At 37.9% G+C, this 16325-nt stretch overlaps 4 protein-coding genes across 4 annotated transcripts; 1 reads left to right on the plus strand and 3 right to left on the minus strand.

The window, feature by feature from the left end:
- LOC106093502 (sperm-associated antigen 7) lies at window positions 1-1940 on the minus strand. The gene has a single exon (XM_013260565.2). The coding sequence runs from the start codon at window positions 1800-1802 to the stop codon at window positions 951-953; it is 852 nt and encodes a 283-aa protein (XP_013116019.1). The 5' UTR covers window positions 1803-1940; the 3' UTR covers window positions 1-950.
- Window positions 1941-5734: 3794 nt separating this feature from the next.
- On the minus strand, window positions 5735-7952 carry LOC106093503 (phosphatidylinositol N-acetylglucosaminyltransferase subunit A). Its single transcript, XM_013260566.2, has 6 exons — window positions 7866-7952; window positions 7705-7795; window positions 7404-7649; window positions 7222-7339; window positions 7034-7153; window positions 5735-6967 (listed from the first exon to the last, which is right to left on the minus strand). Exons 1-6 carry the CDS (start codon window positions 7874-7876, stop codon window positions 6099-6101), a joined length of 1455 nt encoding a protein of 484 aa, XP_013116020.2. The 5' UTR covers window positions 7877-7952; the 3' UTR covers window positions 5735-6098.
- A 1355-nt stretch (window positions 7953-9307) lies between these two features.
- Window positions 9308-14142, plus strand: LOC106093505 (protein HIRA homolog). The gene is made up of 8 exons (XM_013260567.2): window positions 9308-9474; window positions 9585-9850; window positions 9910-11288; window positions 11361-11704; window positions 11788-11933; window positions 12171-12535; window positions 12592-12796; window positions 12864-14142. Exons 1-8 carry the CDS (start codon window positions 9438-9440, stop codon window positions 13176-13178), a joined length of 3057 nt encoding a protein of 1018 aa, XP_013116021.1. The 5' UTR covers window positions 9308-9437; the 3' UTR covers window positions 13179-14142.
- Window positions 14026-16257, minus strand: LOC106093506 (negative elongation factor B). The gene is made up of 4 exons (XM_013260568.2): window positions 16025-16257; window positions 14671-15969; window positions 14477-14604; window positions 14026-14420 (listed from the first exon to the last, which is right to left on the minus strand). Exons 1-4 carry the CDS (start codon window positions 16145-16147, stop codon window positions 14204-14206), a joined length of 1767 nt encoding a protein of 588 aa, XP_013116022.1. The 5' UTR covers window positions 16148-16257; the 3' UTR covers window positions 14026-14203.
- Between the last annotated feature and the right edge of the window lie 68 nt (window positions 16258-16325).

Raw genomic sequence — 16325 nt, forward strand, 5'->3', positions numbered from 1 at the left:
TTGAATTTTCTCGTTTTGATATATTTGCGTTTTGTTCATACTTTCTATAACTTAAAATAAAAATGTACACAACTAAGTTTGATACATGTTATATATCTATTAGAAGGATATCGTAATCTCATAGCAAGGAGGTCAATAAAAGACGAATTAAGAAATAGTGTAGAGCAAAATCAATGCATGTACATATGCAGATGCACATACATGTGTATGTGTTTAAAATAGCCTTGAATTTTTCCTTAATTCTAATAATTCAAAAGCTAAATTAGTAATTAAAAACAAACTAACAATCTGTGAATACTACAACAAAGGGACTTAGTAACTACATAATTCCGCGTACAATTTTTTGTTATTCATTTCAATTAGCAACAATAAACAGTTATCAAAAAAATATATGTGTAATAAAAATCTTCAAATTATTACACAGGCATTTCTTGTAATATCTTGGATTAATATTTCAAACGAAACCGCGTGAGGTCTATGAAAAAAAAGTGGGATTCCAAGCAATTATAGGGTGTGGTGTGTTTATTTATTTCTAACAAATAAAACTAAGCAACGACATTCACATTTCAAAAAAGGAAAGTTATTAGCCAGTACTTTTTTTTGTCGTTGTTAATTTCTTTGTGTCCAAAATGCGTTTTATTTCATATGAATTTATGGCCTTTCTTGTTGTGCTGCAGTGCACAGCTTTTTTGAATATTCATATTTTCATGTTCATGTTTCTTCTGTTGTCCACAAAGGATGCAACTTTCTGAGGTGTTTGAGAGGTGCAATTTTTCTATAACCATTTTTAGCTAAATGATTATTGCTTATGTACCAGCGCTATTCTTTCTTTTATTTACTATATTCAACTTTTTATTACTGCACAAACTGCATTGCTCGGGCAGCCTGCCATGTAATTTTGTTCAGTACAATAGCCTAATGTATAGGAACTTCTTATTTAATTTAGTGTATCAATGAGTTATTGCTTCGGAAGATGTCGAGGATGTTGCCAGTGAGGATGTCTTTGATGTTGTCGTCTGTTCTGTGGTCCCATCTTTTTCTTGTTGGAGTTGTTCCTGTTCCTTTTGTTGCTGCAATTTGAGTCTCTTCTTTGCCTGAATGTCAGCTAAGGTCTGCTCTATCGAACGAACATCCTTCTTATTTTTACTGGGCACAAATCCATAGGAAACATTAGTTTCTGTTTTTCTGGCAGCTTCTAATGCTGCATCTTGGCCAATGAGATGAGCATATTTATCTTTGTAGTTAAATGTGGGCTTAGTCTCGACTTCTTTAGAACTATTTTTATTTTGTCCAGAATTTGAACTATTGCTTTGGCCGGAAGATGATGTCGCAGACACTGAGCTATTTTGGGAAGCACGAGCCAGTCTTTTTTGTTCGTCCAATTCCTTTTGTTTTCGACGTCTATCTGCATATTCCTTAGCCACCTCCTCATTCCAACCATCGCCATTACGTCGGGCTGCTATCTCATCCTCTGTGGGAGCGTTTTCTTTCTTATAAACTACGGAATAACGATCGATATCCTCGCAGCCAAAACTCATGCAAATGAAACCACCATACTCGGCAACATCATGTATGACTGAACGATGAACTTTGTCGAGCGGCTGAAATTCTATATGTGGGCGATCGTCTTTGGCAAAACGGTTGATTCTTTCCTCCACAAACTTACGAAATCTCAATAGTTCTTCTTTCTGTTTGTTTTTAATGCGTTCTGCCATTTCCTTTTGGCGTTTCATTAATTTCTTTTGCTCCTCATTGACCGGAGGTTTGTCCATTGAATTTAAAATGGATCCTAATAAATCCATCTTGCAAGAGCTTTGCAGGTGCAGCAGTATTGAGATGTTAGTAATACTTATTATTCCCTATAGAAATTATTTAATTTTTTTGTCTTTGGTTTGACTTAATATTTTGATGAATTTATGGGTGGTACTTAAATAAAAGCGAATGACCATAGTTGTCTGTCACGATTGCGGGCTGTCACACATGTGTTATCCGATGCGCGTATTGTATATTATGAAAGTCTGGCAACTATCATATGTTCTCATTTTTTTACATCAGTTATAAATACATGGGCAAAAGTTCAATTTGAACAACATTTTTAATTTCAATTAAAAAATTGATGTGCAATAACTAACTCTTGACTGTTCCTGGTAGAACCAGTTGGAACTGGTAATAGAAGTTACATAGATTTTGGGGTGTTTTTGAAAAACTAGGACTGGTCATATCGAGAAGGTTACCCGACCACTGTAGTGTGTATCTAACTGACACACAATTCAGTGATGGAATGACTAAGATATAATCTTTTTAGACAGCCATTTAATCCCTGGAAAACGTATTACTGAAATTCAAAAAGCTCCCTCGACTGTCGCATATCTCTCAAGGAGATAGCAGAACAAATCAAAATTCACCTGTTCTTTGTGCCAGAGCACACGAGCTTGCAGGAATAGGAACTACCTTACACATTCCAGGGAAACTGGATCAGGCCCAACGAATAACAGCTGGTCATAAAGTGCGGGTTGTGAAAATGCCAAAAATTAAGTAGCCTAATCTACCGCTTTGCTGTCGCTGGCTAGAACAGACAACTCAGTCATTGTGTCCGCCAGGACAGGTCACTGTGTGATCGGAAACTAAGTTGATAGATTGGAGGTAGCAAGGCACGACTTTTGCAGAAGCTGCGATGACGTCGAGGAAGTAAAGAGTGTAGAACATCTGCTGAGGGTGTGTCCCGCACTGACAGACTAAAGAACCCAAAATGGAAATCTTTAGGTTTTTATTACTTTGAGAACTTATCTGACTTAGCATTCGCAAGTTGTTTGGCTTTTTAAAGCGATCTGAATGGCATTTTCCTTCTCCTGTCCCTATGCAATCACAATGGACGAAAACGGCTGTGAGTTTGACGTCAGACTGCCACTTAAACCTAACCTAAGCGGGAAGAAGATGAGACGTTGGACCATTTACTTTATCATTGCCCGGCTTTCCGGTCTAACAGATACCGGCACTTAGATGGGGACACAATACCAGACATAAACCAACTTAGGGGAGTGGTATTGAAAACAATTAAGGATTTTGTAAGTAGCACGGAATTCCTAACTTAAAATTTCTTTTTTGGGAGGGTTCTTTATAGTTCTTAGAGCGCACAACAAGCCGATTACTGGCTTAGGTGTATGTCCATAGTTGCATGGGGCGGATTAATTTCTGCACACTCTTTTCAACCTAACCTAAGCGAGAAGGGTAGCAAGGTTATATAAATTAGTACCATAGATAAATTATATATAGATAAAGAATTTGAATTTCGCACATAGACTGGTTGGTGGCACTTGTGAATATAGATACATACATGAGAATTATCCAAGAACATGCCGAATGCAGAATTCTGCTCCCAATGGCATGCAGATTGCATTTTCTAAATATACATTATTTCCATTCCCGTGAAGGAAACTATGGCATAATGCACGTATATAGAGTTTCGGTAGTCTTAGCTTCCAATATGTGAATCTATCTGTCTTTTATTTCTTTTCTTTTTGCTGTAAATTTGATATTTTTAATTTTTTCGGCAGAGTTGCTTGCTTTGAAGAAAAATAAAATATTATCAACACCTATAAGCTTAACATTTACTGTAAAATTTTGTGAAGCACAAAAATTTCTGTTATTTCAATCCTCTTTGTTTATACTATTTAAATGAATTTAGTTCGTAATAGTTTTTTCTCACTCACCCAATTCATGCCTCTACGGAACTCTAGATGACAAGAGGCCTTAAGTGCCTGGGGGAATCCAGCCTACGAAAGAGGAATTCACTTATTATTCCTGACGTTTCAGTGCCCAGTCTTAGGTCATGCTTCCTTAGACCCTGGATAAGCAACGTCCTGGGCCGCGAAATTCTGGGTGACATGGTCTTTGCCACCCTGCAACTAGAGAACCAGCCCACGCATTTCTAGAGTGGCTGGGATCCTTTTCCGAGAAAATGACGCCAAACGCGTTAACAAAGAAGGACAGCCCTGGTATGTCAGCAGTAGAGATGTACCTGTGAGTGATATTTCACACACGCACGGTCACGAGAAAAAATTTTACTCACGCACGACCTTTTTCTTTCGACGAGATGATGATTTCACTCACGCACGATTCAGGGGACACTCACGACTCACATGACACTCACGAATCACTTACGACTCAGGAGAAAATCAAGACTCACGGTTCAACAAATAGTTTTCAATGAAGTAAATAATAATTTATTTCATGAGTCTCAAAAATCATTATTCACAAAACTTAATGTAGATTTGAAATTGGTCAAATAAACCTATTTCAAATCTACATTGAGTTTTGCAAATAAGGCCGTTGTTAGTGCATAATATATTTCAGCCCTTATTTGATCTTTTCATTTTTATGCATCTTTTTAGCCCTGGTATTTGCAAGTGTCGTGGGTGTCTCGTGGGAGTCATGATTAGTGTCGTGAGCAGGATTTCATTCACTCACGCTTACGCACGAAGAATTATAATTAAATCACGATCACGCACGATCACTTGATTGGATTTGGATCTCACTCACGCGTGACACGAGGACTCACGGGCACACCTCTAGTAAGCAGCCACATACAGCACGCCGTCACGTCGGATCTATATCCCATAGCAGAAGCAATCCCATGGCAGCCGGTCGTACGTACCGGATTGACCCGATTGGAGTCCTTCATCGGCAAGGGCTGTCGCCTCAGTGTACAACACACTGCTACAACAACCACATAGCAGAACAAAAAAATGCGCAAAGTTTGAGAAGTGATACCTGAATCCCTCAATCTTAGGACGATCTTCGTTGTCACGCACCCATGGCAGCCGGTTGTACGTACAGAATTGGCCCGATGGGGTCTTTCATCGGCAAGGGCTGCCACCTCAGGGTACAACACACTGTTACAACAACAACTCAATCCCATGGCAGCCGGTTGTACGTACCAGATTGACCCGATGGAGTTCTTCATCGGTAAAGGCTGCCACCTCAGTGTATAACACACTGCTACAACAACAAGAAGGCCTAAGATGGAAGTGACATTTAAAGCTTATTTCGGGGCGCTCCTTCTTGTCCCAGGTGCAATTGGTTAATGTTTGATCCCTTATATTGTTGTTGTCGTATCCACATTTGTATGTAGAGGAAGCGATCCTCGCCATGCTCCTTAGGTGAGCACGCTCGTGCCCGTCCATCGCAGCGGGAACATTATAGTCATTGGTTATTTAAATGCGCAAATAACTCGCCTTGTCATATCGAGAAGCACAGACACTCAGTATTTAACCAAGAGCCGGTGCCGGCCGGCCTCACACTGAGACTCTCCATTCGATAGCGACTGCAATTTCAGCTACTCCGTACACACAGCATTCCACTATGCGCAACCTGTGAACGCGCATAGTCTGAACGCCGAGCTTCTCGTCATGACGATGAACACCACACAAATCGGAGCTCAGAGTTTTACCCCTGTGGTGCTCATGGCGGGCTTCTATATTGTTAAGTCCCCAATCTAAACCCCTTATTCCTCCTTATCCTAGGAATAGGGTACAAACGATTTATCCGCCCAGACCATCTTCCCTTCATTATCATGTCCTAAACCACGACACTGTGTTGTGTTTGTGAGAAGGTATAGAGTCCGAGTATAGACCCCCTGGCTACCTCTGAGGATGTGCGTCGTAGCCAGTAGCTTGAGAGCTAAACAAACTGTGTAGTTTCTGTTTTATAAATTATAAATAGTTCTAATTGTAGATTAAATTTTCAATTTTTCAGAATCATTTTTTTTTATTATTTAGTATTTCTGGAGTTCAGTTAAAGGAAATAAGCTTGATTTTTTCCCAATTTCCATGCCCCAATACCGATTAATAATAAATTGCTATTTATAGAATCGATACCATTATCAATAACATAGTTATTGATGTGTGTGTTAGCTATTAGTAATAAAAACAATAAATTTAAAGTAATATACGTATCTATCTTTTTCTGCCCCTTACATAATCTCTTCATTTGTATTTATAATGCATGGCATTATATGTCATTATTGTTGTTGTAATAGGCGTGCAATCTCATTCCTTATAAAGATAGAAAAAAAATCATAAATATACATTATTTTAAATTCATTTTGAACGTGGAAGATCTTTGGCCTTTTCCATATAGCGGCTGGGACGCATATATTCTAAGAAACATAATATCAAATGTATCATGGAAATTGGCAATAATATAGACCAAACGTCGGCCCGTAAATAGGAATGTAAAATTTGTCCCAAACTACGAGAAGGTTCCTTTAAAACTCTCTCATATACTTTCTCGGTACGTTGCGTAACATTAGTCCAATTATAGAGGGAAGCCACAATTTCATTACATTTGTATGGACATAATACTGCTTTGGCTGATAACGTGTCATTATTATCATTTGTTGAAGGCTGGCAAGAGTTTTGCTTTTCATGCTTGTGTTTTGTATAATTCTTTTTCCTAGCTCCTTTTCCATCTGCTCCGTGTGTAATGCCATTTCCCATTGTTGATATACTACTAGGTCCGTTTAAGGCGCATTTTTCTCGAAAATTTGTTAAACGCTTAATGGCTTTCATGATGCCATCGTAAATAGAATCTACTTCTGGTTCTGTAAGTATGATTAAGCTATCCGGCAAAACTTCTGGTATGCCACCTACACGAGTGGATACTACTTGTAGGCCACAAGCTGCAGCCTCCACAATAGCCATGCAGTAAGCTTCTGTTAACGAAGTATTAAGAAATATATGACCTTGCACCAGATAGTCACGAACTTGAGCATGCTCTACTGCACCAATCATTTGAACTCTATCCTGCATATTAGCCTTTTCGCGTATTTCCTCCAACAACTCGCGTTTTAATCCATCACCAACAATTATAAAATGTACATTTTTCTCTCCTTTAAATCGTGGAATTATACCGGATAAGAGATCAATACCTTTACGATAAACTAAACGTGATGCAACAACAATGTTAACTGAAATATGAATGAAAGCACTAAAAAGATTTGTTCTCACATATCACAATTAAGCGCAATACTCACTTGTATCGTCCTGCGGCCTCTTGATAGGGTCAGGTGTAAACAGTACAGTATCAACAGCATTTGGTATTACGGAAACTTGATCCTTTGGAACTCTTGCACGCAAAACCGTATTTTCTTTTCCTATGAAAAAAAAAAAAAATAAACACGTAAGGCATAACGCACATTCGGGCCTTTGAAAATGAATGTACCTATATGAGAAACACATATACAATGATCCACGCATGTTAAATCAATTTCCAACATTTTGTTGGTAAAAACCGCAGACAAATCAGCGAACCCGAATAAGCTATGATCTGTGAATACAGTCTTGAAACAGAGTACAAAGAGATTACTACCTCTTAGAGATGATGGTTTATTGTAATTCACTAACCTTTAATCCCATTAATGAACCAATTATCATGGCTTCATGACCCAAAGCCGAAAATGCGGAATGTCCATGCACAATTTCTATTTCTTCTCTAAGAAGGACAGCTCTTATTAGTGGTACATTGCATATCATCGTGGGCAATATAGATTGGCTATAGAAAACTTTGATTGGCAAATAGTAGACTTTGAGACCATTTGTAAGATAGCGCACACCTTTGGAATCGCCATAGCAGTGAGTTAGAATGATTACCTAAAGGAGGAGCTGTTGTGTGAATATAATATCATTTCCGAACCAGTTCACAAACCTTATGTCCCCGTTTTAATAAAATTTGAGTTAAATTGAAGATGTGTTCTTCTACGCCCCCAATACTGGGATAAAAGAAATCGGATGCCATGCTATAAATAGAATACAACATATATTTATTGTCATTTAAGTAAGAATTTCTAAGAATATTTTAATTATTACCATATTCGCATTGCAGAAAACAAAAAAAAACATATGATTAATCCATCTTCGATATTCTACCATCAATATGAAATTCGATAATGATAATCGATAATTTATCTGCTCTGTTTTTTTCCTATTAAGGAGCTGTGCCAATCGGTAGCAATCTCCTATGGTGAGATGTCAAGCTGGATTTAAAAGGTGGTCTCACGCGATCAGCTGTTTACAACCGGCTAGGTTTGGCGTTATTAATATGTCAGATTTTTTACATTCTTTTTGTTGTTATCTTCTTTTTTGCATAATCTCTGCTCACGTACACACACAAGATGGCGGATTGCACCTTATGAATTGTAGTTGTTGTACAAATGAGACCACCTTCGATTGTTTCACCATGTAACATACTATGCGCGCGCTATAAAAATGCAACTGTGTAAACAAATCCTACAAAAAGCGTCGAATGATAGCAATCTCCTATGGTGAGATGTAAAAATAAACGAAATTATACTGGTGAGAAGAAAATTTCATTTTGCTGTGCCAATCGACCATTTTTTCTAACACTGACATATTTTGACATTTGTCAAAAATAAAAAGAAAAAAAAATAAAAGAAAATAATAATTATTTGTGTAATGAATATTTTTAAAAAATATTTTCCATTTCTGCTAGCAGTTATATTGCAAACGTTGCAATATGGAGATATTTTAAGAGACAAGTAATGTTATTTTAAATGCAATTTGTATTCTATTGTTTTCATGAAAATGATCATGACATAATTATCAGGTAGTGTACCGCAAACAGCTGAGTACAACTTTTCTCGCGAAGTTCACTATTTGTCAATGTGTTTTGGTTGTGTGTGTTTATTATATTTAAGAACCATAACACATAAACAACGAAAAATGAATCCAACTAGTAACTTACATAAAATCCGAGTTGCAGTATTTACCGATTTTGACAGACTCACGCGAAAAGCTGTTAACAGCCGTCCAAGTTTGACGGTATTAAGATGTCATATTTTTGTTTGGATTCTCTTTTTTGGCATCTTCTTTTCCGCATATTCTCTGCTCAGGTACACATGCATATGTATACACACACGCACAAAAAATTATTTGAGTGTGTTGGCAAAACGTCGATCAGCAACCACCCTTAATTGTTTCGCCATGGTAACTCTTAAGAATGAAACAAAAGAAAACGGCAGATTTCTAATCGTTGTTTGTTCGTGATTGCCATTTTTTTGAGAGGGAAAATTCAGCTAATCGAAATCTATTGTCTATGACCATAATGCACGGACAAAACCAAATCTCGTCGACAGCGCACTTCGCTCGAAATAATTGTACTCAGCTGTTTATGCACTACCTGGGTTAGTATGTCTTGACCAGCTATAAATTTGCTTACAAGACAACCCTATTTTTGCATGTCTGGTTACTTATTACCGGTTTTATTTTATATAAATTGCAAAGTATTAACCCTCCATAAGGTACACAAGGAAAAAATGAATTAACTAAAAAACAAAACTGGGAACCGACACAGCCAAAAAGAAAAAAAATTGTGTTGTTCTTTTAAACATCTAAATCCTTAAGACTTGCTAAACAATTTTGATGAAACTTCTAAAACCAAGTTGGGTACATCATGACGGTAATGATCTCACGAGAAAGTAAAGTCTTGCATATATCCTTTGTAATAAAAAAATGTATGCGGCGCGCGGCGTGTTTTTGCATGCCTATGCCGTGCTTTTTGTTTTGCAGAGAAACCAATTTTTTCCATTGACGTTCACCAGGATTGTCTTAAGTTTGCTACCGGCGGTCAAGGAGCGGATTCCGGAAGGATCGTAATATGGAACTTATTGCCGGTGCTCTCAGAAAAAGATGAATTGGACGAAAATGTGCCGAAAATGTTGTGCCAAATGGACAATCATCTGGCTTGCGTTAATTGCGTGCGCTGGTCGCAAAACGGTCTCATGTTGGCCTCGTGTTCCGACGACAAACTGGTGATGATTTGGAAACAATCAAAGGTGCTTTATAACGATATTGTCTCTTGTGGGTTTTTTTAATGCAATAAATTGTCGTTTAGGGTTCAAGTGGTGTTTTCGGCACTGGTGGCATACAAAAGAATCCAGAATCTTGGAAATGTGTCTTCACACTTCGCGGACATGCTGGAGATGTCCTGGATTTGGCTTGGTCGCCTCAAGATCGTTGGCTGGCTAGTTGTAGTGTGGATAATACAATCATTATATGGGATGTACAAAATTTCCCTGTCATTATCACCACTTTGAGGGGACATACCGGTCTAGTCAAAGGTGTTGCTTGGGATCCGGTTTGTAAGTATTTAGCCTCACAAAGTGACGATCGTAGTGTTAAAATTTGGAAGACTAGAGATTGGACCTGCAGTAGTACCATCACCGAGCCTTTTCAAGAATGTGGAGGTACAACGCATATTTTACGTCTATCATGGTCTCCTGATGGTCAGTACTTGGTGTCTGCCCATGCAATAAATGGCGGTGGTCCCACGGCACAGATTATTGAAAGAGAAGGATGGAAATGTGACAAAGATTTTGTGGGCCATCGAAAAGCTGTCACTTGCGTTCGCTTTCACACAGCAATATTAAAACGGCAGGCACCCAAATCACAAAAACCCCAACAATATTGTTGTCTAGCAGTAGGATCACGTGATCGCTCATTATCTGTATGGATGACAGCTTTGCAACGACCTTTGGTGGTGATACATGAATTATTCAATGACAGCATTTTAGACCTCTCTTGGGGACCCGAAAAATATATTCTGATGGCATGTAGTGGTGATGGATCCGTAGCATGTCTTCAATTTTCAGAAAATGAACTGGGAACACCATTATCCGAGGAAGATCGTAACGCTTTATATCAGCGAGTCTATGGGAAAAGTGTTGGCAATCTAACAAATGGATCTGGTACTGCCAACGATGTACTTATCGAGAATCCTGAATTGATACTGCATAGCCAAAATAAAATAAAACCTCCTTCCCTGCCAACAATGACCAATTTTAGTAATAACAATAGCATAGACAAGTCTGGGTCACTGGTCTCTTCAAATGGTTTCAGTGGATATGCGGAGAAGACTTTGAATTCTCAAAACTCGAACAACAATAACAATGCAACTTCAATTGGATTTGGTCAGACGACACCAGTTAAAGCGATAAGCAAACAAATGGAAACGCGTACAAAAGATGGCAAAAGGCGTATCACACCAATGTTTATTCCTCTCAATCCGGATGTAGAAGAAGCGACCACAACGACTTCTGCCAATAGCTTTACCTCTAAACAAAGTCAAGACAGTTCTTTGACGCCCTTTCAAATGCAAGCTCAACCTGTAGAATCTGTTACAACGAATGTACCTAGCAGTAACAATAAAGAGAATGCCCTTCAACAAACGACTACAAATCCACCTAAAGCTAATCAGAGTGATCAAGATCTGGGGTATGTTTAAAAATTTACATTTTTATTTGATTAAGAATTGAAGAAATGTTCTATTATATTTTCATTATGCAGACGCTTAGATCCTAGACTGGTCAAAAGTACTGACAAACCTAATCCAGAGCCCTTTACAATAAAGCAAGATGTTTTCAAAGAATTTCCACGGTTCAAAAGAACCCCCCAACATTTTGCTAGTTCGGAAACTACGGCTGCGTCAACCTCGTCCTCCAAAGTATATCAAGCTTCAACGGCAGGACCAAAAATTACAATTACAGCTTCTACAAAATGTGAATTTCAAAAGACTGCAATGGATTACCGCGTACATGTAGCCAATGGTTTCGTGCAAACGGCAATGGGACCATTGGCAAAAGTAACAGCTATACGTTTGCCCACAGGAAAGCTATGGGAAACTTATGTCGGTAAGATTGATTTTATCGTAGAAAGAAAAAAGTTAACTTTATTTCAATTTCTATTGACAAACTATCGCCCTTTTTATTAACAGGTTCGCCTATTGTGAATTTCAATTTTTGTCTCAAATGCGTCATGCTTTGCAGTTTGGATGGATCCATGCGCTTACTTGACTTACAAACGGGAGCTCCATTATTGCCAGTTATAACGCTAACCACAGCTGCCATACAGTGTGCCTTCGTAAGTTAATCAATACTTAGGGGTCTATTATGGATTGCAACCCAACGTCAGTTATGTTGCCAACGGGCAACTATTGTTTCGAATTTAGTTAGTAGCTTAGCGTTCAACACACTGATATTAAATCAAACTAACAAAAACTTCCAACTTGGTAACGCAACTATAGTTGAGTTGGAATCCCTAATCGACGCAAGTTTAATTCGCAGCTCTTAATATTCCGTTTTGTTTTTCTTTATGTAGTGCCCCAAAGGCTTGCTTGTAGGTGTTATAACCGATTGCGGCCTATTGCGCATATGGAATATAGAACAGTGTTCAAGTGTTTTGGCAACAACATGTTCAGAAATATTTGGCAAACATGGCTCCATTTATCAGTTAACTATTACCGAACATGGAGTTCCATTGATAATTTTTGCTGATGGCAATGCCTATTCATACTCACCGCGAATGCAATCTTGGTTGGTGGTTTGTTCAAATGATCCCATAATGCGACATGGCGTTCGATCGTCCCTTCCAAATGAATTTCCCAAGGATTACATAGACTTTCCTCTTATGTCGGTTCAAGCTAGTACTAATTTTCTTTCCTCAACCAGTGCTGGCATTGAGCTGTAAGTCTCAATCTTATTTTTAAAAATGAAAGTTTAATAATTTTTCCTTTTTATAGTAATGCTAAAGATTGGCAATCTGTTGCAAAGGTATCTTTTGCTGAAAATCAAATTAAAATATGTGAAATGATCAATTCCCCCGAAGAACTGAAGTTCTGGTATGGCATGTTGGTGTTTCATATTAGCATTAGCGGCGATGAGAAGAAACTTCGCAATCTGCTAAATAATCTAATAGATATCGAGGGACAAGAATTGAAAATTTTGGTAAGCTTTGCTATTTGAGGCATTGTGAAATTTGTTTAAGACACTTTTAACTGTTTTTTATATTAAGGGCATACCAAAACTTGAAATGTTGGAAATAACTTTAAGTCAAATAAAGCTGGTTCCCAGATGGCAACGTGTCTACATGGAATACAATGAGCTGCTTCAAGATATGAAAGTAATGAAACAAGAAACTTCACAAGAAAGCGTCAACAAAGACAGCATGGTGGTGGAAACGACAGAATTGAACACACCCTTAAGTTTACCATCACAATCATCGACAACGCTCATAAACACAATGTTAAAATCAGTTAAGGATATATCGGAGACAATAGTGGATAGCGGCGGAGCTGCTAATGCTGGTGAAAGTATGCAAACTGCTTAAATCTTTGTGGGCCATTGCCTAGATACCTGCTCAGCAGTAGTAAGTCCTGTTTTTTCCTTTGTTCATAATTTTGTCTCTCTCATTTTCCATCTAGAAGCTAAGCTTTGTGTGTAACAACAAATTTATTATTATTAGTTTTGCAACGTATCTGCCAATACACAGTGGTATTTTTAAGAAACCTTTAGAATATTTTCAAATTTAAGATACTATTTATGTTTCGATAAGGTCATAACTCAAAAAAATCTTTTGTTTTCATAAGTCGACGGATTATATGTTTCAACAATGGGGTGTTTTAAAAGAGCAGAAAGTTTAAATATGATCATGGATAATTAAGTTTAAACGTAAACATTTATTTCTTTTTTTTAATATTTTTATTTTAACGTGGGCACTGGGCTCGGTTCAGTTCATAGTCTAGACCCTTTATCTCACGAAATGTGTTTTTTTCGCCCTCGCGTTAAACAACATCTTTATACTCAAAAATAAATAGTTCCCATATTTAATCGACTTGCAAAGCATAAAAGCGCATATTTTGTAAATTGTTTTTGTGTAAATTGGCTAAATGCAGAGTCTAGTCTAGTTTTCCATATGATTTTTTGACTTGGTCTAATTTAATATATTGCATGAAAACTTTTGAAGGGCTGTTTCCATATTGTTCTCAACCTATTTCCAATCTATACAAAAACAGACATATGTATTGGCTATAAGTTACACGAACCATAATAACGATATGCAAGCGCTCTGTGCCTCCTAATACCATACTACTGCTAGGTTGTTCCCCCTATTCTGTTTAAAATTTCGTTAAGTAAATTTTCGTTCATATTGTACGGATTTTAAACTAGTTATACTCTTTGTATTGTATATAAGTAATATTTATATTTGGAATTTTTGAATGAAAAAATGTAATAATATAATAAATCAGAAAAATTATACATCAAACATTACATTTCATATTAATGTACTTGGAGTGATGATGCATTTTTTTTGTATTATTATTAATGGGTCTGTTTTGGATGGGAATAAACTTTTCATTGCATATAATGTGGACCGGGGGTGGGGACACTCTTAAGTGGTGAATCGAAATCAACCTCTGTTTGTTCGGTCGGTGCTGGACATTCTTGTAAAGATGTTCGTTCTTGTAGTGTCTCGTACAGTTTATGGACAGCTTCATTGTGGCCAGCTGTGGGCTGCATGGCTTTCATTAATGTTGCCAAACGTCCAGAGGGTAATTTATTATGTACATACCTAAGAAAGCGAGACTTGTGTAAACAAACAAAAGTAAGTCGAAACCTATTGCTTACCACAATAATTTAATCATATGTCTGGTTACATTGTCTCTGGTAAGGCCGGCAAAGAGAAACTCATCAAATAAAGTTGTACAAAAATCTTCGGTTGTAAACTCCTCAGCCATAGGAATAAGCAATGCAATCTGTATATATAAACAAACAGCAGAGTATAAAAGCATAGTATTTAAAGTTTAGATATATTTGTTTACCAGTGAATGTAAAAATGGATCTTCGTATGATCGATCATCCTTGCAGGATGATAATATTGCCAGAACTCGTAGAACACCTACACGATCCTTTTGACGAGCTGTATTCAATGTGTAATACATGGCCAATATACTAGCTACCGAACTTTCTTGGATGTAAGCTTCGACTGCATCTGGTGCCGGACCAGAATGCTCAATGGTAGTCAGTGCCGACTCTCTTTCATCGGGCGGTAATTTGGAATGTAGACTGCGACATTGATCATCTACCATTAAGGACATTAGCGCAGGCAGGAATTTCGTTACTACTTGTGAATCCAATTTGGGCTCTTTGAAATCCTGTGAATCAATCATAACCCATGCACTCAAGCCCAAAGCCAGCATTCGCAACAACAGGATGAGTATAGTGTTGTCACGCGGCAATCCTTCGTTATTGATTAAATGTTGTAATATCTTAATTGCCGATGTGGCTAAGAAATTAATGGCATATGGGTCGCACAGTGTCATAGAAAGATCACCTAGAACTTGCTCCTGGCCCCTCTTTATGTTATCAAGAAAGCCTTGCAATTCTCGGGAACGTTTGATGTCCACATTTTTCTCCCGTATGCAAGCGTCTAAACACCATGTGAATTTATGACACGGATCCACCGATATAATCTCTTGTACGTCAAGCTCATGCAAAGCCATAAGCAACTCAGCTCTTAAGGTACAGTAATGCACATTACGGGTCCTCAAGAATAATGTTCTCAAAAACTGCAGTACCATGTCATACAATTTTACACTGCGGCCAATCATATTGGCCAATTTCTGCACTACCTCTCCTTGACGTCTAACCTTGGGCGAAGGATGGAAAAATAGATTATTGAGATTTGTGTGGTCAAAAAGAATGTGCTCTTTTTCCCGTATGTATTGCGACAGTAGTGGGGATACTTCATCGCCAAACAAGGATTGATTGTCACGCCAAATTTGTCGTTTCACTTCAGTATCCGTATCAGCATACAGTTCACGATCTCGAACTAAAATGCGTAAATATTTGTCATCAATGTGAGGAGTATTACGCAAAATGGCCATAACCACTGGTCGAAGGGCTTTGACTCTAACCACAGGGAAGCTTTTTATCAAAAGTTCCTTTAGTTTCTTGTCACGTTCGCGTGGATCTTTTTGACCCAATTCATTTATGTGGGCTATCAATTTGTCTCGCAACTCCTCCATCAAAGAGGTGTGAAAATCTAAACGACGTACACCATGCAAATCCAACAACGGCAGCATGGGCCGCAACGAGGGAAGTAAAACACCATTTTCCAACTGTAAACAAACTCAAATTACTATCCTTAATTAGTCTACTTATTTATTTACTTGCCTGAAAACTCTCAATAGCCTTTAAAGGGTCGGTGCAAGAAGTCAATGCCTCCCTCAGATATGCTTGACCAGGAATATTTACTTCCTCCAAGCCGGTGCCGGTAAACTTTGGAGGCTGTGCCATTTTCAGTTAAAGCAATTTCGATTTTAACAAAAACGAATAAAATCAACTAATTTTCTATCATCGGCTACACGGCGGCGTTCCAAAACGTCAAAGCTACGAGAAAAACATAATGCAAACAAAGATGCCAGATTTTCATATTGTGTGGTCCATCGCTTGTTTGTCACTGCCAAGACTAGGT

Source organism: Stomoxys calcitrans, chromosome 4, assembly GCF_963082655.1.
Source record: "Stomoxys calcitrans chromosome 4, idStoCalc2.1, whole genome shotgun sequence".
Taxonomy (NCBI): Eukaryota; Metazoa; Arthropoda; class Insecta; order Diptera; family Muscidae; genus Stomoxys; species Stomoxys calcitrans.

Bases quoted from the DNA above. Each gene is read 5' to 3' on its own strand.
- LOC106093502 (XM_013260565.2), bottom strand. From the start codon at position 1,802: ATGGATTTATTAGGATCCATTTTAAATTCAATGGACAAACCTCCGGTC.
- LOC106093503 (XM_013260566.2), bottom strand. The intron at 7,650-7,704 runs GTTTGTGAACTG...CTCCTCCTTTAG, and splicing joins TATTAAAACGGGGACATAAG to GTAATCATTCTAACTCACTG. The intron at 7,154-7,221 runs GTACATTCATTT...TTTTTTTCATAG, and splicing joins TATATGTGTTTCTCATATAG to GAAAAGAAAATACGGTTTTG.
- LOC106093505 (XM_013260567.2), top strand. From the start codon at position 9,438: ATGAAACTTCTAAAACCAAGTTGGGTACATCATGACG. The intron at 9,851-9,909 runs GTGCTTTATAAC...ATTGTCGTTTAG, and splicing joins TGATTTGGAAACAATCAAAG to GGTTCAAGTGGTGTTTTCGG. The intron at 11,289-11,360 runs GTATGTTTAAAA...TTCATTATGCAG, and splicing joins CAGAGTGATCAAGATCTGGG to ACGCTTAGATCCTAGACTGG.
- LOC106093506 (XM_013260568.2), bottom strand. From the start codon at position 16,147: ATGGCACAGCCTCCAAAGTTTACCGGCACCGGCTTGGAGGAAGTAAAT. The intron at 15,970-16,024 runs GCAAGTAAATAA...GTTTGTTTACAG, and splicing joins AGGCTATTGAGAGTTTTCAG to TTGGAAAATGGTGTTTTACT. The intron at 14,605-14,670 runs GTAAACAAATAT...TTATATATACAG, and splicing joins ATCCATTTTTACATTCACTG to ATTGCATTGCTTATTCCTAT.